The sequence below is a fragment of the Sceloporus occidentalis genome, unplaced genomic scaffold (assembly GCF_023333645.1).
Source record: "Sceloporus occidentalis isolate IW3139 unplaced genomic scaffold, rSceOcc1.0.p SCAF_128, whole genome shotgun sequence".
Taxonomy (NCBI): Eukaryota; Metazoa; Chordata; class Lepidosauria; order Squamata; family Phrynosomatidae; genus Sceloporus; species Sceloporus occidentalis.
In genome coordinates this window covers 469,540-492,128 of record NW_028317108.1, presented here as the reverse complement: position 1 = coordinate 492,128, position 22,589 = coordinate 469,540, and the positions used below count along the sequence as shown (strand labels likewise).

Below are 22,589 nucleotides of genomic sequence, written 5' to 3'. Positions count from 1 at the left end.
TTTCCTGCCTCCTAAAGTGGATATCTATGTGCACACAAACTGAAAAATATACAGTATATATACTTTAAAATGATGCAACAGTGGCCTTTATTATTCTGTATTATGTTTCACATAAATAGATACACATGCATATCTTAAAATGCATTAGGTATCTGTGTATGTATATATATATATATATATATATATATATATATATATATATACACACTAACATATATGTTTTATGCTAAACATTAAAATTACACTTGATTCACTGCATTCATTATGTTGACTGATTTTTTGAAGATTTTTGCTTGTATCATTTGATCGGAATGAGTTGTCCTGAAAGAAAAATAACAGGTAATGTCATAACAATAGAATACAGTGTAAAAAAACAACAACAAAAAAACCCTACGTCTTTGAACCCTGTGTGAGCTGCTTGCCAATATTGTACTCAAAAATTTAAGTTATACATTCAACAATTAACTGACATATTTACCCACCAAAAAGTAAAAAAGGGACCATGTTACACATTTGGCTGACTGTACACTCGCTGGGCACCATACATTCCTTTACAGTAAATACACAAAATAGGCTTTTGATAGAAGTAGCGAAGGCTAACAGTATATGAGCATGTTGTATAAAATGTGAAAATGTGATTAGTATATTAAGTAAAATCTTTATTAAAAAATTTAAACATCCCTTAAACCAACATCCTCTGCATAGAGGATCTAAATTGCCATCATACTGTACCAATGTGTCCCAACAACATACAAGACATTGGGGGTCTATAGTTAAAAAAATAATAATAATAATGTTATTTAAAAATAAAAAGACCTCAGTGAGTTCGCCATGACATCATAATGGAAAGATATGTCAAAAAAATAAAAAAAAGGCATGTCAAGGAAATGCATCCCCTTAACATGCCTAGCACGTCATGCGGTTAAAGGAGGGTAGAAAGCAATCAATGATTGCTTTCTTTGCTCAGCTGATTTTGCTACAATGCTTTGACATTGAGGCGTTTATCAACACCAAAAAATTTTTTATTTTTATGAACAAGTCCAGAAATTGGCACTATATCTTATCGGAAATCCTAGCATGAAAAGAATTAAAATGCCAGCATTTGAAATACCCTGAGATGTCTAGTTTTCGGAAATATATGGTTTGATGGGGTAAATTGAATTGGTTGGGTTCAAAGATGTCCCAAATAGGGCATGGGTGCAAACAATAACCCCCCCCCCCCGAAATTTTAGGGAAGAGACACTCAGGACGGACAAAAAAAACCTTCTTGGAGGAATTGGAGGATAGTCCACATGGAAGGGTGGAGGCTTATAACACAGTAAGTGATCACACCATGATCACATCATGAGAGAAACTTATTCCACACTCTCAGATATATCCAGGAGGTAGAACCCCAAATTGATTTAAGCAGCACATCCGCCATATCACCTGTTATTCCATGCCACTTATCAGGGGGGTGCCGCAATGGCCGCCTAACGAGGGCCTGCAGCTCACTTCTGTGGCGCCCGCGCACTGTGTGAGGAACCTCTTTCCCCGCACAGGCGCAGCAGGAACCTGGGCGGGAAAAGAGTTTCCTCACACAGTGTGCAGGCGCCACATAAATGACCCAATCGAGCTGCATAGATGTCTGCGTGGCCCCAGTGACGATCGGCCGGCCCCTGGACCAGTGATCTGCAAGAGAGGTGAGGGGGTGTGGGAGAGTGAATTAATGAAGTGTTTAGGGGCAGAAATGGGACAGACAGGTTGCTTCAGGGGCAAAAGTGGCACAGACAGGCTGCTTCAGGCGGGACAGAAATCAGACAGGCAGGCTGTTTAGAGGGGCAGAGGTGGAACAAGCAGGTTGCTTCAGGGGCAGAGGTGGCACAAAACGACTTCTTCAGGGGCAGAGTTGGCACTGTGTTACAGTACTTTAGGTACTTCACAAGTTTCAGAATTAATGGTCAATTTGTACAACACTATGGAATATGATGAAACTATATAAAACAATAATAATAATACTCTAAATCTGGGGTGTCCAACTTGCGGACTTCAAGGTGCGGCCCTGCTCACGGTGCAGCACGGTGTGTGCAAGCCGGCCGCCTAATAAAATTGAAAGCAGCCGACGTGCACACATGACGGTATAACCGCCTCACGGCCAGAGCAATGTTCCCTTTAATTTTTCTTGGGTGGTGTGCGCAGAAAATTTCTGTTGTGCATAACACCTATCACTATATACTGAGGCAGATATTGACGGTGTTGCAGCATAAGTGCTTTCATTATATACTGAGGCAAATATTGACAGTTGTGCAGCATAACTGTTATTATATGCTAAGGCACTCATTGACGGTGGTACAGCATAACTGCTATCATTATATACTGAGGCAAACATTGACGGCGGGGCAGCATAACACCTATCACTATATACTGAGGCACACACTGACGGTAGTACAGCATAACCCCTATCACTATATACTAAGCTAAACATCGATGTGGTGTAGGCCTACCGCTTCAATGTTTGGCTTAGTATATAGGGATGCACCGAAATGAAAATTCTGGACCGAAAATTCAACATTCACTTGCCCGAAACTGAAAATGACCCCCCCTTTAAAAAAAAACAAAAAACCTAACAGCAATCAGACTCCTATCATGCCCAGGCAGCCACTACATGCTAGAACCTGGGCATCATATTAATGTGATTACAGCCTCCCTATGCCATCCTATCCCCCCCCTTACACATCCATGCTATCACACACACACTCATTCACAAACAATCAGCATAAACTACAGCATAACACCCATCACTCTCACACACTAATCCACTCTCACTTAATGTTTTCCTACCTTTCCTCTGTTAGTTACTTTTCCTCCTCCTCTTCGTTCTTCCTCTTGCCTCTTCTTCTTCTGTGTCCTGTCCTTCCGGTGCAGTAAAGATGGTTGGCGTGGCTTCAGTGCTGTGTGCCGGGATATGACATCAAATCCCGACGCACAGCATCAGTTGCCGCGTGCATCGCAAGGGAGCAGGATCGGAGGTCTGCATTAACAGACCTCCCGCTCCCTTGATTGATTTTAAGCCGGTTGGAAGGAGATCCTTGATCTCCCCAACCGAGCTTGCTCCTCCAGCGGCGGACATTACTGTCCGTCTCTGGAGGAGTGCCAGCGTCACCCTGGATGGACTGCCTGCCCCCCCCAGCTCCCCGTTAGGTACTGTGCGCACAATTTTAGGACGTGTGCGCTCTCTCGAAAAGTTATGTGCGCGCGCACAAGCGCACAGCTTAGAGGGAACACTGGTAAGGAGGTGGGCTTGATTGGCAACAAATGTGGCGGGAGCGGGTGGGATTGGCCACAAATGTGGCGGGAGCGGAACACCCACATTGCGGGAGCGGGCGGGATTAGGAAAAAAGTCAGCGGGAGCGGGATTAAAAAAGCAGTCCCGCGCAGGGCTCTACATCACACCAAGCCTTTTCGTCCAACACTGATGCCTGACCTCACAAATGCTCTACTGGATGAATGGGCAAAAAGCTATTATAAATGCAAAGAGGGACCAACTACACATTAACGTATATGCATTTAGAATGTAATGTCATATAAATCCCTGTTGATGTAATGGATTGGTTGGTGTCATTCAATACCCACTACATTACATTACATTTATTTATAAAGCGCCGGCAGATTCCTCAGCGCTGTATGCTATCCAACTTAGTAACTAAAACTCTGCTAAAGTGAATAAATCCAAAATGTTTCTCCTTGAATCTATGCTCATGCCAACTGTTAAGGGATTGTTCCGGTTTTTTTTTTCTATAAGTTCTAAGATACATACTTTGAGGTCTAAGCTGCAGGACTTGCAGGAAATATTTTGGAAGAAGAAGACCATCTGCATTCCCTGGTGTTAGTAGAACACGATTAGCTGACCAGAAGAATGGGATTCCATCTGTAGAGAAAAGATGAAGTTGGGGAGCTGTGTGTTGCAGTAAAGTATGAAATGCAAACATATTTCCATACTCTTCCTAGGTTTTCCGGAGAAAGTCTAGACAGTTGTGGGAACGGCATGAACATGAGAAGTACTAAAGAACAGGATATGCAAGTTTAAAGTAGGGTTGAATGTATTTTCTAAACTTGTTAATTTGTTATTTAGAACATTTAGTCCTATGCATTGAAAAAATATTCACAAAATACTGTAAAACTTTAGAACATTGTCCATATAAATTAAAATAAGTCAAGTAAAGCCTTTTTCTGTACTGTATCGTATGTTAGAGCATATGAAAATGAACTTTTTGTAAAATCAAATAATCATGGAGCTGATTCCTGTCAATAGTTTAACACATTAAGCATGTCCTCATATTAGTAAAGACATTTAAGATATCATTTGTGTAGGGGTTAAAGAAAGCAAACATGATGACCAAAATCTTTCAAAACAAGTTAGTGATAAAGGTCAAAGAGAGGCACTGAACAGGAGAAGGATACAGCTTCATAGTGCATAGTTAATATTCTAACATTAAGAACTGGATGATGCACTACATATGCAAACACTACCTAGATTCACTTTGATCCCCACCGCAGCTGATAACAGAGTGATCAGTAAAGCAGTGCTTCATAATCCTACATTGATGACAGCAGTATGTCTGATGAGCCTGCATATAAGGCAGGGGTTATCAGAGGCCTTATGGCACTTTGCACTTTTTTTTTTCACAGCGAAGTCACTGACCTCGTGGGGGGGGGGGGGTCAGTGGCCCAACATAATCTGTTTAGACCCTCTGGGAACTCTTTTACACTGAAAACAGTTTCTGGTGTCAGCAACACTAACACTGCTGAAAGAGAATACATGAACACTCTCCATTATATAATTGTAACTGGCACTTACAATTAAAGGGCCACTCTAGCCATCATATGCACCTTAATGCCTATGATAGCTGTGTGGTCCCGGGCCGGATTAATGTAGGGGCTGATGAAGCTGCAGCTCCAGGTCCCTACCTGAAAATAGGCCCAGTCAGGGCCGGACTGACTGGGCCTATGCGTGGACGATGCCCCTTGAGCGCACAGCAACCACGGTCGCAACATCACTCTATCTGTGAATTAATGAATATCTGTGAATTAATATCTGAATGAGTGAATGAACATTTGTGAATGAGTGAATAAATATGTGTGTGATAGCATGAATGTGTAAGTGGGGGGGCATGGCAAAGGAAGGGTGTTTGGGGCAAAGATGCCACAGGCTGGCTGTTTTGGGGGAAAGGATGCCACAGGCAGGCTGTTTTGGGGGAAAGGATGGCAAATCCTATGCTTGCAATCTGGGTGCCAGGGCTGATTTGATACTAAAGTTTGCCAGTTTGTGCAAAGATGCTAGGGAGACCAGCTCAGAGGAAGCATTTCTGGGGCAGGCTGACTCTCCTAGCAGCCAGGACAGTAGCCTCTCCAGCATAGTGGGGAGCCAGAAGGGTAGGAAGGCTAGACAGGTGCTGGTGGTATGGGATTCAATTGTAAGCAAGGTTGATAAGCAAGCGTAATCTGTCGCCAGAACCTTGAATGCCGTCTCCCGGGTACTCGGTTTCGTCATATTGCGGACCGGGTAGACAGATTCTTGGGAGGGGCTGGAGATGATTCACGGGAGGAGGATATCATCTTGCCTCTTTACAGGTCAATGGTAAGACTTCACCTTGAACATGCGGTGCAATTCTGGGCACCGGTCCTTAAAAAGGACATTATAGAACTAGAAAAAGTGCAAAGGAAGGCTACAAAATTAATAAGGGGATTGGGAGATACTAGTTATGAAGAGAAACTAAAAAAGTTAAAATTATATTTCAGAGGGGATATGATAACATTATATAAATATTTGCAGGGCCATATAAAGAGCTCTTCAGTGACAGAAATGTACAAAGAACAAGAGGTCACCCTCTGAGACTGAAAGAGTGGAAATTTCATAGACGACAAAGGAAGGGATTATTAACAGTAAGGACAATAAAGGTACGGAATTTACTGCCTAGGGAGGTGGTGTTATCAAATACATTAAATGCCTTCAAAAGGGGTCTGGATATTTTTTTTTTAGAAAGGCATGACATACCTATTTTAGAGCTTCTTGATCCAAGTAGAAATCCGATTGCCTTTTGGAGTCAAGAAGGAATTTTTCCCCCTGATGGCAGAATTCGACGTAGCTCAATTAGGGGTTTTTTTGCCTTCTTTTGGATCAAGAGTAGGAAGGTTAGGTACAAGGGTTGAACTTGATGGCCTTAGGTCTTTTTTCAACCTTATGTACTATGTAAAGGAGGGAGGCTGACTGGGTGGCATAAATATACAATGCAGGGCTGGCTGGGGGCTATCCCGCAAGGTCCATTAATTCACAAAAGGGTGCATGCTGGGGCATCCCATATATCAATACTAAAGGGGGGGCTGTTTAGTGCTATAAATACACAATGTGAGGCTGTCTGGTGGGATAAATATACAATGTGGGGCTGGGTGGGGGCATAAATACACATAGGGCTGGCTGGGGGTGATACACAAGGGGGCAAAAATGAGCAATGTGGAGAATTAAAAGAAGAATATTGTTAGCTTAACCAGTCTGGATGCGGGTGTCAGTGTGGGAGAACGTGTCCTGGTGTGTGTGTGTTTGGGTGTCGGTGTGGTAGAGGCTGTCTTGGTGTGTGTGTTTGGGTGTCAGCGTGCCAGAGCCTGTCCTGGTGTGTGTGTGTTTGGGTGTCAGTGTGGCAGAGTCTGTCCTGGTGTGTGTGTGTGTGTTTGCGTGTCAGTGTGGCAGAGCCTGTCCTGGTGTGTGTGTGTTTGGGTGTCGGTGTGGCAGAGCCTGTCCTGGTGTGTGTGTGTGTGTGAGAGTTTGGGTGTCGATGTGGCAGAGCCTGTCCTGGTGTGTGTGTGTTTGGGTGTCGGTGTGGCAGAGCCTGTCCTGGTGTGTGTTTGGGTGTTGGTGTGGCAGAGCCTGTCCTGGTGTGTGTCCTGGCACTTTACTTACTTTTTTTAGTGTACTGATATACTCCCAATTCCATCACATAAGATTCTATCTTATACTATCTGCCTACCACTACCACTCAGCACCAGGCCCATGATGCTCTTAATCCGGGTATGGTGTGGTCCCTTTAAATTTGTGTGTGGTCTCCCTTGCAATTGAACAGGGGGATTCAACAGATTAATTTACCAATCCTTCAGCTATCTGATCTGCTATCAGCTGAACATTTCCAGACATGAAATACTTAGCACCAATCAGCTAGCACTGGTCACTGATTTCAACAGGAGGAGTTCTTTCCTGGCACTAATTGCCTACGTCAAGCAGCCAATCAGTGGAAGGAATTGTTTAAACATATGGGAATGGTTTTTGTGGTCATGCAAGGCACATTTTGACTAGGTCTACATTAAAACTATGTTAGACCAAGGTACTACATTTTTCAGATATTTTAGTCCACCCTCTAATGCAGTAGAGCTCATCTAAATGCCTCAGTATTTGAAATAAAAATGGTGTTTCATAAGATGTGAACATCTAATTATTTCATGGAGGAGATACTTAAGATGTAGAAGGGTTTCATACTTTAGGCAGAAAGATGAAAATATATTAGAGAGTGTATAATATATATTTTAGGAACACACATACACATGTATAGTCTAGATTGTAAGTATGTTTGAGAAGGGCCCGCCTCACTTTTTGGTTTCTGATGCACTACTTGCTGTACCATAGTTTGTTGCACTGCAGTTTACCCATTGCACAGTGCTGGTGCTATTTGATTAATCAATAATACCGTATTTGCTCGATTATAAGAGGAGGTTTTTTCAAGAGCAAATGCTTCTAATCAGGGTCGTCTTATAATCAGACCTCAACTAGGGCTGACTATGAGACTAAGGTCCAGATTCCCCGCAGCGATGCAGGGGACCTGGATCCTCCTGTCCCCCCCCCAACTTACCGGTACTTCTGAGTCCCCGATGCTTAGTCTGGGCAGCGTGTAGAGCTGTACGCGATTTGCGTAGGGCTCTACACGCTGCCCAGGCTAAGCACCGGGCAGCGTGTACAGCTCTACGCGATTCGTGTAAACAACTTCGGCTGCAGCCGGGAGGAGGTGCTTGTTGGCGGCGGGGGATGTCTGCGTCCATCGCGCAGACCTTCCCCGGCTGTCAGAGATCAGAGTTCCCCGTGATCTCTGAAAGCAGGGGAAGGTCTGTGTGAGGGACGCAGACATCCCCCGCCGCCAACCGCACCTCCTCCCAGCTGAAGTGGAAGTTGTCTACGCGAATCGCGTAGAGCTCTACACGCTGCCTGGACTGCGCACCGGGGACTCAGAAGCTCTGGTAAGTTTGGAGGAGGGAGGGGGAGGGAGTGTTAAATGGGGGGCATAAGGCATTTCTGGAGGCAGAGTGCTCTGTGAAATGCCTTTTAACCCCCTTAATGCCACTCTGCCTCCTGAAATGCCTTATACCTCCCTATATGCCACTCTGCCCCATAATATGCCTTTTAACCCCCTAAATGCCAGAGTGGCATATAGGGCAATTCTGGAGGCAGAGTGGCACATAGGGGGTCAAAAGGCATATCATGGGGCACAGTGACATTTAAAGGGTTAAAAGGCATATCATGGGGCACAGTGGCATATAGGGGGTATAAGGCATTTCTGGGGCAGATGTGCATAACGGGGGGGCAGGTTGAAAAAAAAAAGGAAATAAAAACAAAATATTTTTCTCAATCATAGCTTTTATTAAAAAAAATTGTTCACATAGTTTACATGAATTAACATTTACTGGTAAAACTTTTTTCCTATAGGGTCATCTTATATTAAGGCTTTTTTTTTCATAAATGAATATTCAGATTTTGGGGGGTTGTCTTATAATCGAGCAAATACGGTAATAATGATAATATATACACATTAAGTAGAATGAGAGACTCACCTGCTATAGCTTTGGTTAGATCTATAAATATACCAACTTCACAATCATTACGGATCCCTGCAATGAGACATATAATGCATTAAGTGGAAATCCAGACAAACATGTTTATTAGAAACAATTCCAAAAAACTGTTCCTGATACCACTCTTGGTCAGTGGTGAACCCTGAAATAACTCACTGTTGAACCCTGCAGGCCACAAACTACTGATGAATTCCAAGAGACCACTAATTACTGAAAATTAAATGTATATATATATATATATATATATATATATATATATATATATATATATATATAAATATAAATAATATATAAAATAGTAGAGTTCTCAAAAAAATATGTGGGGATTACTCCTATTCTATCCTAGGTAAGAGACTTGGTTCCACAAGAAAATTGCCTGAAAGGAGTGTGTCACCCTTCTGCACTCTAAATAATTGGTAGTGATTGAATGTGAAGAGACCCTAGATAGGGGACACCTGTGAGGAGACTTATCATTTAGACTATGCAGGTGTCCCCAATCTAGGGTATTCTCACATTACTATCAACCCCAAGAGGTAGATCACTGCTGTAAGAATTCCACATTTTGCTGACTTCAAATCACTCAAACATTAAATCCCTTAATAAACCGGTACCGGTTTTGTGTATTACAATCAAAGTTTTTTGACTCCTACTGTTGAGCATGACCCCATGAATACACCAGAAAACTCTCACCACTGATAACACCATGATCTTCCTCAGGTAGTTCAGTGGAGAGATGGATGTGTATCCGGTTCATACGAGACAGACCACTATGGCGTATCGAAGGCCAATGGCGGAGGTAAGTGCAATGGATAGCCTGGTAAGGAAGCTCCTCCCCCACTGGAGTTAGATCAACCTCCACCTGAAAGGAGAGAGCCTAGGTGAGCAGAGCCATTTTGCCATTTTTACCATATCTTTGTTCAGTCGTGATTCTTCTTGTCCATATTTCATGCGACCACACAAATGGTATACTATTTTTTCCAGGAAGGATAGGGCTTTCTTTTGATACCATTTATAACTATAGCACAACATATTAGAAAAAAAAAATATTACATTATAGAAAAATTTTGAATGTAAAATTTCCACTAAAATAGTTGACAAAAACACCCCAAAATGTAATTATATAAGCGCCTTGAATTTAAAAATACCTAATTTACATATAATTTTCATATACAGTCATATAAGAAAGTACACCCTCTTTGAATTCTATATTTTTACATATCAAGACATAATAATCATCTGTTCCTTAGCAGGTCTAAAAAATTAGGTAAATACAAACTCAAATGACCAACAATACATGACATATTACACAGTGTCATTATTTATTCAACAAAAATAAAGCCAAAACATGCCATATATTTCCTTAAGATGTTTGTGCAAGTTATGTCCGAGATGTAAGTGTATTGCAGCACTTGGGACCAACGCTAATTTGCCAATTTGTTATGTAAGTCAGTGAGACAGTTTCCAATGCACAATGGTGGAACGAGAGAGGAAGGAAGGGCGCTAGTAACTGGAATCTTTCCTGACACCTTTTGTTGTGCTTACCCTGCTAGGAAAATGTCTTCCAACAAGCCTCAGGACATTTTCTGACTAAATAATTTAAACATTCAACCAGCTGAAGCTCAGTAGAAGTTATATAGCAGAACAATGACCCTAAATCTACTACAGAATGGTTTCAAAAAAAGAAAATCTGCCTTCTGGAGCAGCCTTGTCGAGCTCACTTACTGTAGCTGGTGGTGTAAGCTACAGGCCAAGGTCTCAAATATTATATTTGCTCGATTAAAAAGTTTTGATTTTTAAAAGCTTTCTACCTATCTAACGCTAAAACCATACCTGGGAACTCTCATTTACAAGAGGGAAGAACTATTAATTTAAAGGGGAGACAATCATCATTCAAAATCATTGGCCTGATTTGAACATCCAGTTCAGTGCAGATTTTTCCCAAGCAGACACATAACCAATAACAGAGACGAAGAAGTGCCTTAACAACTTCCACCTTCTTGCATACTTTCGGCCTGCTCTCCTCTTCTCCTAACAAGCCAAGCTGAGCTGAGCTGAGCTCTCTGCTGTTCAAAACTTAGTTCTGTCTCAATGCAAGTACCTGTTCTGTAAACAAAACCTCAAGAAAGACTGTTTTGCTACTTTGACTAAAATACTAAAATATGGCTACAAACACATGCAATTTGGATTTATAATCATATATCGAATAGTTCCAAGACTAAAGACGGTTTAACCCCTTGACCAGTGGTGTATTTCGGTTTTGTGCTGCCCTAGGCAAGACTAAAGTCGGGCACCCCCTAATCTAAAATTGGCCCACCCCCGCTAACTTTCAGCAGCCCGAATATTAATTTTATACTTACTGTTAGACGAATTGCTGAGCAGTGTGGATGTTATAAGGAAAGGGGCGGGGCCAATCATCCGAACTTTCCATCACTAAAACGCAGTGAATTTCAATCGGATCCTGCGGCACCACTCACAAGAAATGGCACGGGCCATTGGCTGCAAAACTTGCAGGGGGCGTTCGACGGGCGTTTGAGGCTGCGTTTTTTTATGCCCCCTGAAATGTGCCGCCCAAGGCAGTTGCCTTGTCTGGCTCACGGCAGAGACAGCACTGCCCTTGATGTGCCAGGCACGTCACGAAAAAACAGTCGGTTAACAACAATTGATGTGCCTGGCACGTCATGACTTTTTGGGTGAAGAAAGCAATCTATGATCGTTAACTGTGTTGCTGTAATGCCTCGTTAATGAAGCATTCAGCAGCACCGGGATTGGCAGCTGGGGCCCCGTGTGGCCCCTCCCCAAGATGGCAACGTCCACCATATATTGTATGGAGGCAGACGCCTGGTTAAAAAGAGCTCGTTGATCGCCTCCTAAGCTTAAACAGTGTTGCTGAAATGCCTGGATAGTGAGGCATTCAGCGACACTGAAAACCCACCCCAGAAGGCAGTGTGAGAGATTTTGCCTCTCGCGAGATGGCCACGTCCTTTAAAAGAATAAACAAGTTTCCAAGAGGGTCTCTTTAGACCCTTCTTAGAACTATGGCTCCCTTTGCAGCCCAGCTTTCTAATCACAATGCGAGTAGTAAAATAAATTAAAAAAAATTGTTAAAAAAAAGGTAACGTGTAAAAATAATTTCCCACTGATGTCACCATCAGGGGAACCTTCCAGTTCAAAAAATTAATTTATATATATACATATATATATACACTGCTCAAAATAATAAAGGGAACGCTTAAACGACACAATGTAACTCGAAGTCAATCACACTTCTGTGAAATCACACTGTCCACTCAGGAAGCAACACTGATGGACAATCAATTTCACATGCTGTTGTGCAAATGGAACAGACAACAGGTGGAAATTATAGGCAATTAGCAAGACACCCCAATAAAGGAGTGGTTCTACAGCTGGTGACCACAGTCCACTTCTGAGTTCCTATGCTTCCTGGCTGCTGTTTTGGTCAGTTTTGAATGCTGGTGGTGCTTTCACTCTAGTGGTAGCATGAGACGGAGTCTACAACCCACACAAGTGGCTCAGGTAGTGCAGCTCATCCAGGATGGCACATCAATGCGAGCTGTGGCAAGAAGGTTTGCTGTGTCTGTCAGCGTAGTGTCCAGAGTATGGCGGCGCTACCAGGAGACAGGCCAGTACATCAGTCTTCTACCTCCGCCTTTGTGCAAGGAGGAACAGGAGGAGCACTGCCAGAGCCCTGCAAATCTCCAGCAGGCCACAAATCTGCATGTGTTCACTCAAACAGTCAGAAACAGACTCCATGAGGGTGGTATGAGGGCCCAACGTCCACAGGTGGGGGTTGTGCTTACAGCCCAACACCGTGCAGGACGTTTGGCATTTGCCAGAGAACACCAGGATTGGCATAGTCGCCACTGGCGCCCTGTGCTCTTCACAGAAGGTAGCAGGTTCACACTGAGCACATGTGACAGAGTCTGGAGACGCCGTGGAGAACCTTCTGCTGCCTGCAACATCCTCCAGCATGACCGGTTTGGCGGTGGGTCAGTAATGGTGTGGGGTGGCATTTCTTTGGGGGGGCCGCACAGCCCTCCATGTGCTTGCCAGAGGTAGCCTGACTGCCATTAGGTACCGAGATGAGATCCTCAGACCCCTTGTGAGACCATATGCTGGTGCGGTTGGCCCTGGGTTCCTCCTAATGCAAGACAATGCTAGACCTCATGTGGCTGGAGTGTGTCAGCAGTTCCTGCAAGAGGAAGGCATTGATGCTATGGACTGGCCCGCCCGTTCCCCAGACCTGAATCCGATTGAGCACATCTGGGACATCATGTTTCGCTCCATCCACCAACGCCACGTTGCACCACAGACTGTCCAGGAGTTGGCGGATGCTTTAGTCCAGGTCTGGGATAACATCCCTCAGGAGACCATCCGCAACCTCATCAGGAGCATGCCCAGGCGTTGTAGGGAGGTCATACGGGCACGTGGAGGCCACACACACTACTTAGCCTCATTGTGACTTGTTTTAAGGACATTACATCAAAGTTGGATCAGCCTGTAGTGTGGTTTTCCTTTTTGATATTGAGTGTGACTTCATATCCAGATATATATATATATATATATATATATATATATACACACACAGTGGGGCAAAAATGTATTTAGTCCTGTAATTGTATTTGAGGCCTGTAATTTTCACCCTAGGTACACTTCAACTATGAGAGACAGAATGGGGGGAAAGAATACAGGAAATCACATTGTAGGATTTCTAATGAATTCATTGGTAAATTCCTTGGTAAAAAAAGTATTTGGTCACCTACAAACAAGCAAGATATCTGGCTCTCACAGACCTGTAACATCTTCTTTAAGAGTCTCTGTCCTCCACTCGTTACCTGTATTAATGGCACTTGTTTGAACTTGTTATCAGGTTAAAAGACACCTGTCTACAACCTCAGACAGTCACACTCCAAACCCCACTATGGCCAAGACACTAGAAACAAAATTGTAGACCTGCACCAGGCTGGTGTGAAGAAATCAACTGTGGGAGCAATTATTCGAAAATGGAAGACATACAGGACCACTGATAATCTCCCTCGATCTGGGGCTCCATGCAAGATCTCACCCCGTGGTGTCAAAATGATCGCAAGAACGCATGGGCGGGGACAGCATTTTCCCCCATCAGATCCCCACTTTCTCACACTATCTACCCCCTCTCCCCCCTCTCACACTTTCTTACTATCTACCCCCCTCCCTACCCCCCCTTCTCACTAGCTACCCTCTCCCTACCCTCCCTTCTCAATAAAATATGCAGATTAAAATAAAGTAAATGACACAAAACGTTTACTTTTCCTTTCACTGATTTCTGGGCCTAGAAAGTTTTGTGACTACAAATTCAGGACAAATTCAGGACTCAGGATAATTAAAAATGAAATAGTTCTATTTATTCTAGGGATGCACCAAAATGAAAATTCTGGACCAAAACATTCACGGTTCACTTAGCCAAAACCGAAAATGACCCCCCACCTTTAAAATAATAATAAAAACTCACATTTTTAATAAAAGTAGGTAACACACCACAATTTGGCAAAAAAATTAGCAATATGACTTGGCATGATAGGAGTGTGATTGCTAACAGCAATCACACTCCTATCATACCCAGGCAGCCAGTACATGCTGGTACAGGGTGGCTGTAAGTGATGTGCAGACCCCATACTGCTGGCAGCATCAATACACAAGGGGGGCAGCTAGCTATGTTTCAGCATGTACTGGCTGACTTGGCATGATAGGAGTGTGATTGCTAACAGCAATCACAGTCCCATCATGCCTAGGTTCCAGCACTTACACATCCATTCTATCACACACACACTCATTCATTCATATACTCATTCATTCACAGATTCATTCCCTCAATCACGCATACTCATTCAAACACCCTCCCCACCCCCTTACCTGCACTGCAGCTCCTCGATGCCGCTCACAGGCTTCAGCAGAGGGCGCGGCCTCCCTCTGCGTTCTCTTGTACTGCACAGAGGAAGCAGGATGTGATGTAATGTCACGTGAACTGTGCTGGGTTCCAGTTCCTCTGTGCAGTACAGAAGACCCTCCCACAGGTAAGTAGCAGGGCTCGAGGTGCGGACCGCGTAAGATCGGTTGCCCTGGCTGCCGATCTTACGCGGGCCGCACCTCGAGGTCTCGCGGGCCGCATTTGCGGCGTTTCTATTGGGGGGGTTCCTACGACCCTGGGGGTGATTTCTTAATTATGCCCCCCCCCGCATGAGTTACTGGGGGGATCTGTCCCCCCCGGTTCCTACGCCCATGCAAGAACGGTGATCAAAAATCCCAGAACCACATGGGGGGACCTAGTGAATGACCTGCAGAGAGCTGGGAACAAAGTAACAAAAGCTACCATCAGTAACACACTACGCCGCCAGGGACTCAAATCATGCAGTGCCAGACGTGTCCCCCTGCTTAAGTCAGTACATGTCCGGGCCCGTCTGAAGTTTGCTAAAGAGCATTTGGATGATCCAGAAGAGGATTGGGCAAATGTCATATGGTCAGATGAAACCAAGGTAGAACTTTTTGGTAGAAACTCAACTCGTCGTGTTTGGAGGAGAAAGAATGCTGAGTTGCATCCAAAGAACACCATACCTACGGTGAAGCATGGGGGTGGAAACATAATGCTTTGGGGCTGTTTTTCTGCAAAGGGACCAGGACGACTTTTTTTTTTTTTTTTAAATCAGACCATGTGATTTATGGACTTTGTTGTCTCATTCTGTCTCTCATAGTTGAAGTGTACCTATGGTGAAAATTACAGGCCTCTCTCATCTTTGTAAGTGGGAGAACTTGCACAATTGGTGGCTGAGTAAATACTTTTTTGCCCCACTGTGTATATATATATATATATATATATATATATTACACGTACTCACTGGCCACGTACACCTGTTTAATTGCTTGTTAACACAAATATCTAATCATCCATTCACATGGCAGCAACTCAATGCATTTAGGCATGTAGACGTGGTCAAAATAACTTGTTGAAGTTCAAACTCAGCATCAGAATGGGGAAGAAAGGGGATTTAAGTGACTTTGAACGTGGCATGGTTGTTGGTGCCAGGCGGGCTGGTCTGAGTATTTCAGAAACTGCTGATCTACTGGGATTTGTGTGGACCAAATTGCCATTTGACGTCAGAGGTCAGAGGAGAATGGGCAGACTGGTTTGAGATGACAGAAAGGCAACAGTAACTCAAATAACCACTTGTTACAACCTAGGTATGCAGAATACCATCTCTGAACGCACAACACATCGCAGATGGGCTACAGTAGCAGAAGACCACAACTGAGGCTACAATTCGCACAGGCTCACCAAAATTGGATAATGGAAGACTGGAAGAATGTTGCCTGGTCTGATGAGTCTCAATTCTAGCTGCTACATTCAGATCGCAGGGTCAGACTTTGGGATAAACAACATGAAAGCATGGATTCATCCTGACACTATGGGCCCCATAGTACCAACAGAGCATCATTTAAATGGGACAGCCTACCTGAGTATTGTTGCTGACCATGTCCATCGCTTTATGGCCACAGTGTACCCATGTTCTGATGGCTACTTCCAGGGTAATGCACCATGTCACAAACCTCACATCATCTCCAACTGGTTTCTTGAACATGACAATGAGTTTACTGTACTCCAATGACCTCCACAGTCACCAGATCTCAATCCAATAGAGCAACTTTGGGATTTGGTGCAGCCAACAAATCTGCAGCAACTGCATGATGCCATATCCATATATCCAGTAGGACCAAAATCTCTGGGGAATGTTTTCAGCACCTTGTAGAAAGTATGCCATGAAGAATGAAGGTAGTTCTGAAGGCAAAAGGGGGTCTCGGTACTAGCAAGGTGTACCTAATAATGTGGCCAGTGAGTGTGTGTGTGTATATATATATATATATATATATATATATATATTGTGACATTCATGTAGGATTGGTGGTGGAAGGGAGGTATGTTTCTCCTAGATTCCTTTCCTATGTGAAGTAACACCAGAGTCTTCCACCTGCTAGGTGATTCATTTGGGTGAATGAGAGGGCGGATATAAAAGGGAAGCCAGGAGGGCAGAGAGCTCTCTGGCTGAGGACACAGAAAGCCTGTCTGTGGGAGAGACATGTGAGTAAAGGTTGCTGGACATATTATGTTAAGTTGGCAGAGAGAAGCTCTCCAGCTGGTAGTGAGGGACATCCCTTGTATAGTAAGTGCCGGACAGGCAAGGTATTTCTTTTGTTGCTGTGTTGTTATATTTCAAACATTTGTTTGAATGAAGATGGGCACTTGTCCCTTGACCTCAGCGAGGGGCGATCCCAGACCTATCTCACAATATATATATATATATATATATATATATATATATATATATATATAAGTTTATTTTTATGAACAAGTCCTAAAATTAGCGTTATATCTTCACAAAAAATTCTCGCATTGGAAAGAGTTAAAAAACTGGCATGTTAAAGCCCTCCTTGTCCTGAGAAAAACAATATATAACTTGTGTGGGTTCAGTAAATGAGAAAGAAGAAAATTACAGCTAAACACAAGCACCGCAGAATAGTAGATTCATGACTGCAAGAAGTGCATAGTTACCTTTAAGGAGTGCCCCTGGTTGGCTCTGATCTCTAGGGCTCCTGCAGACCCTGAGTGTCGTAGGGTAAAACGTTGCTTGTCGTTACATCTAACCACTCGTTCAATATCTTCCTGGGAATAGCAGCGAAACTGGGGAAGGGTAAGCATTGATGAAAGGGGGACAAAGCCATCTTCGGTGACGGAGAAGGGAGTTGGAGTACAAAAATGGAAATAATTATGAGAAAAGAAAATGAAAAAATGAATGAGAAATATTTACAAAATATGTAGGATGCGGGATAAACTGCAGCTATTTAAGTACTGTAATGAGAGACAGGATTAAAGTCAGAAGTAGAGAAATATAAGCAGAAGTAGATGAGGGCAACATGCATTTGTCAAGTTGTTGTTAAACTATCCATAGAATCATTACTGGTCCCTTTAAAGTTTTGTAGTTTTTCCCCCCTCGTGAACACATGGGGGGTTCTGCACAATCCCTCCATATGTATTTGCTTAGTTCGCCAGCTATTTTCTGTGCAGGAGATTTATGCAGCACATTTCCATGCATATGATATAATTACCTCCCGTCAGCACCAGTTCTGACCTAGAGAAAGCTGCCAACAGCTGCATTGACGTCAATTGGAGTACATTCTTGTCACTGACTGGCTGTTTCTAGCATCCAATCAGTGGCAACGAACATCAAACCATGGAGGAGGATGGCACCCACAGAGCTGCAATTTGTGTGTTTGTTGACAAGGCTATTATTTTTTAGATCTTTTTTTTCTGAAGAATGCACATTACTCACATAGAAGAGCTGCCAAATGCATATTAAATTGTCACTTTAAGTAATTAAGATCTATGCTCCTTTTAACAAAACCTGGAGGGCTGCTTGATTAAATTACACTTTAATCTCCACCGAATGGACATGATGCAATGGGCCTAGGGGGTCATTTGTTTTGTTTGTATTTATTTTTTTAATTAATTGTTTGGTGGGTGAGGGGAAATGCTTAGTGAGCAGACATCCCTGATTTACTGAGCTACATTCTCACTAAAAGCAGCTGTTTGGGCTTGTTGTTGTGAAATAGTGGTTTTGGGTACAGTGGGGATTAAGCTCACACTCTTTTATCACAAGCACTGATCAAGATCATAATTCTCCAGAAAGGAATAGGATGTATTTGGTTCAAAGTGTGTGCTTACACACACATTCACAATACCTTGGCCCATGGGAAGCCCTAGACTGACAGCTCCGTGACGCAAAGCATATGACAAGAGCTTTGATAGACGCACATCAGGGTCCTATGGATAAAATAAACAGATTTTTAATGTATGCCATAGTTTTCCTCTTCCTCATTTAGTGTACAACACCAATTATATATTGTGTTTTTCAGTACAAGTGCAGCTTTCACACATACAACCAGTACGAGTATTACAGTATTTAAAACACATTTTTCTTTGGTGGGGCTGTATGGTATATGTGCACCAAAAAAGTGTGGAACGCTAAAATAAATATTTTTCAAAAAATCACCCTTTATAAGTAGTTGCTGGGTGGTAACATGTAACGGATAAAACGGAAATACAAAAACAGTGCAGTATGTCTGTATATAGAAATAGATAGTATATATATCCTACAGAGTGCGTACTCACGATTTAAACGGAGCCTTTAAAAAAAGCCAGAAGGAGGACTACCAGGACTTTTAAAGTACACACTATTTTTCTCTTTGTATACTTTGTTGGGTTGATTTTAACATAAGTTTACAAAATAAATGTGATTTTACTGCATCCTGGGATTTCCAAACTTTTGGTGTGCTACAGCTGCCATCTGAAGGGTCTACCTACCCTATATTAGGCACAAGCCACAACACTCAGAGCCAGGGAATTTTATGGCTCGGAGCAAGGGAGGAAAAAACCACAGAGAGACGTTTAGGTTAAGTGCCGCCTTAAGGGAACAGTCGTGTGATTTTCAGGAGCGCTTTTTTTAAAGGCTCCGTTTAAATTGTACGCACTCTGTAGGATATACATACTATCTATTTCTATATACAGACATACCGCACTATTATTTTTGTATTTCTGTTTTTTCCGTTACATGTTACCACCCAGCAACTACCGTATTTGCTCGACGACCCTGATTATAAGACGACCCCCCAAAATCTGAATATTAATTTATGAAAAAAAGAAAAAGCCTGTATATAAGATGACCCTATAGGAAAAAAGTTTTACCAGTAAATGTTAATTCATGTAAACTATGCGAACAATTTTTTTTTAATAAAAGCTATGATTGAGAAAAATATTTTGTTTTTATTTCCTTTTTTTTTTTCAACCTGCCCCCCCCCAGTTATGCACATCTGCCCCAGAAATGCCTTATACCCCCTATATGCCACTGTGCCCCATGATATGGCTTTTGACCCCCTATGTGCCACTCTGCCTCCAGAATTGCCTTATACCCCTATATGCCACTCTGGCATTTAGGGGGTTAAAAGGCATATTATGGGGCAGAGCGGCATATAGGGAGGTATAAGGCATTTCAGGAGGCAGAGTGGCGTATAGAGGGTTAAAAGGCATTTCTGGAGGCAGAGTGGCATTAAGGGGGTTAAAAGGCATTTCATAGAGCACTCTGCCTCCAGAAATGCCTTATGCCCCCCATTTGACACTCCCTCCCTCCTCCAAACTTACCGGTGTTTCTGAGTCCCCGGTGCGTAGCCCGGGCAGCGTGTAGAGCTCTACACGATTCGCGTAGACAACTTCTGCTCCAGCCGGGAGGAGGTGCAGTTAGCAGTGGTGGTTGTCTGCGTCCATCGCGCAGACCTTCCCCGGCTATCAGAACTCTGATCTCTGACAGCCGGGGGTTGTCTGCGCGATGGATGCAGACAAACACCGCTGCTAACCGCACCTCCTCCCGGGTGCAGCGGAAGTTGTCTATGCAAACATTGCAACGCGTCTTTTCCAATTATGTCATTTTGGCACCAAGTTTTAAAGGTTAAAAGCCCTGACCTCCCAGAAACCTTGTGTACCAGACCCTATTTAGTTATTCCGACCCGTGATTCTTGCAGCCTGCCTGGACCTTATGCAGTGACTTGACTTCGCCTTTGGATCTTCCTTTTGTACCTCGCCCGGATTGTTTGTTTGTTTCCTGCTAATAGGAACTAACCGGTTCCCTGGCTCATGCACAGCCGTGACACTTTTGCACTAGCTGTGTGTAATTTATATACCTGTGAAACTGTGAATAAATGTGTTTTCCCTAATATAGCTTTTTTCTTCAAACAGTATTTGATTTATTTTGAGGCTGTCATATATAATATATATGTAATATATATAAAGAATTTTTTTAAAAAAAACACTAAACCACCTAAATTTACAATTACACAACATTTATTCATTCTGTAGTGCTATTAAAAGAGGCATATTGTGAGGGGCATTTTTAGGTTCCAAATCCACTTAAGCACCCTAAAATTTCCAAAGCTGCCCACTATCCCTAAACCCCAACAAAACAGTAATTAAAAAAAATAAATTGTGACCCGGTCAAATAAGACAAGTTGAGTGCAACATAAGTAAAGATCTCCTTTGGTTCTTTGCAGACCCCAAGGATCTATCTTGCAACTTTAGGAAATCCCTTGTGAAGTCACTATGACATTAGTGAAGGGGTTCCCCATATTTTTTTTAATTATACTAGTGCATGCAACCTGCCAATAAAATCACATGCAGTTTTGTCTCTTCTCTTGCCCTCGCTCTCGTCATCTATACTTTTGGTTCACATATACACACACACCCATGAGATCTGCCTGTGCAGAATGATTGTGTTATAGTCTAATTCTGGGGATCACATGTTGGTTGGGTGTACAAAGTAGGTGCAGTTTTGCTAAATGCTACCAAATGCTGTTTTTATTCTTATTTATTTTTACCTGTTTTTTCCCTCTGGATCCTTTTCTCCTGCTATCATGGCTTGATCTATCCATTTCCTCTTAACCATGACAAGAAAAAAAAATATTTTTGATGTATAAAAGAGAATATTGCCATATATAGGAATTGAACACTTTGTAGATCTAAACAGAAATGAAGGAATACAATAAGTGGAATGGTATTGTCTAGGGTGAATACTGGAATATTTAAAACAGCATCCCTTGGCAATTTGGCATAATGGGTAAATCCTTGGTAGGCTGCTACCTACAAACACTTGATACAACTCAGCTGGCTAATGTTATAAGTTATCATGAGGAGTCTTTTGAATATGCGAAGCCACATCCTATGCTTCTAAAACTAGCAAAGGTAGCTGATGCAAAAGCGTAGCATGTGCACAACTGGGAACTCTCCGGGCTTGGCCTAGAGAACTCTGGGAGAAGCACCACTTCCCCAAGTCAACACCCAAATCCTCTGGGTCTCAGGAGCGGGGTCCTGACGCGCCTCACTCCCCATCAGTGGGCATACCTAGCCGCCTCCCACAAGTTCCCAGGTACGAGCATGTGATTGCTTGTGTGAAGCAGTGTTTGGGCAGCTGGATTTAAAGCACCACGGCCTATGTGTTACATTGTAAAATATTGTCTAAAGAGTGATTGTTTGGTCCTTTCCAAGCTAGTAAAGGCATTTCTATACATTACATTTATTTATATGGCACCAGTAGGATCTTTTATTCTATAAAATAAGGGAATAGAAAGAGGGGTAGTGTAGACCTCATTGGCATACTCAATGTCTATGAAGAATGGTTTTGATCTACAAGATTGGATTGCTTTCATACAAAAAACAAAACAAAAAACATCCAAGAATCCAAGAAACAAAGCTGAAAGATGAAAAGAAATCCAGAGCCCCAGAAAGTGCATAACTTTGAGAGCCAAAAACCATTAAAATTCCAAAATATAAGAATATGTAGAAACCACACTCACCAACCACAAAAATATAGTTGTCAGATTACTGGAGCTTTTGTGTTTGTAACATATAAAGAAAGAGCATGTGGGACTAAAAGTGGGTTATTGTGTCAAATACCATATTGCCTAGTTGTTGAGATATTGAGCTAGGGAGATATTTGATATACATTAAAGATTCTAGGAATTTGCAGATCCACCCTCTTTCCCATTTTACTTTGAAAGTGTGCTGTTTGTATCCAAGGAAGGTTGCTACGCTCACAAAGGCGGTTTCGCGATGACGTAAAGAAAACACATGC

The 22,589-nt window shown here is 42.8% G+C and overlaps 1 protein-coding gene across 1 annotated transcript; it reads right to left on the bottom strand.

The window, feature by feature from the left end:
- Positions 1–298: 298 nt before the first annotated feature.
- LOC149281697 (tRNA 2'-phosphotransferase 1-like) lies at positions 299–21,390 on the bottom strand. The gene is made up of 7 exons (XM_089499030.1): positions 21,337–21,390; positions 18,655–18,736; positions 17,468–17,637; positions 9,559–9,727; positions 8,848–8,904; positions 3,797–3,907; positions 299–321 (listed from the first exon to the last, which is right to left on the bottom strand). The coding sequence occupies exons 1-7, from the start codon at positions 21,388–21,390 to the stop codon at positions 299–301; spliced, it is 666 nt and encodes a 221-aa protein (XP_089355156.1).
- Between the last annotated feature and the right edge of the window lie 1,199 nt (positions 21,391–22,589).

Coding starts and splice junctions, on each gene's coding strand:
- LOC149281697 (XM_089499030.1), bottom strand. CDS start 21,390: ATGGATAGATCAAGCCATGATAGCAGGAGAAAAGGATCCAGAGGGAAA. Junction 17,638..18,654: donor AGGGCTTCCCATGGGCCAAG/GTATTGTGAATG, acceptor CCGTCACCGAAG/ATGGCTTTGTCCCCCTTTCA. Junction 9,728..17,467: donor ACCAGGGGCACTCCTTAAAG/GTAACTATGCAC, acceptor CTCTCCTTTCAG/GTGGAGGTTGATCTAACTCC.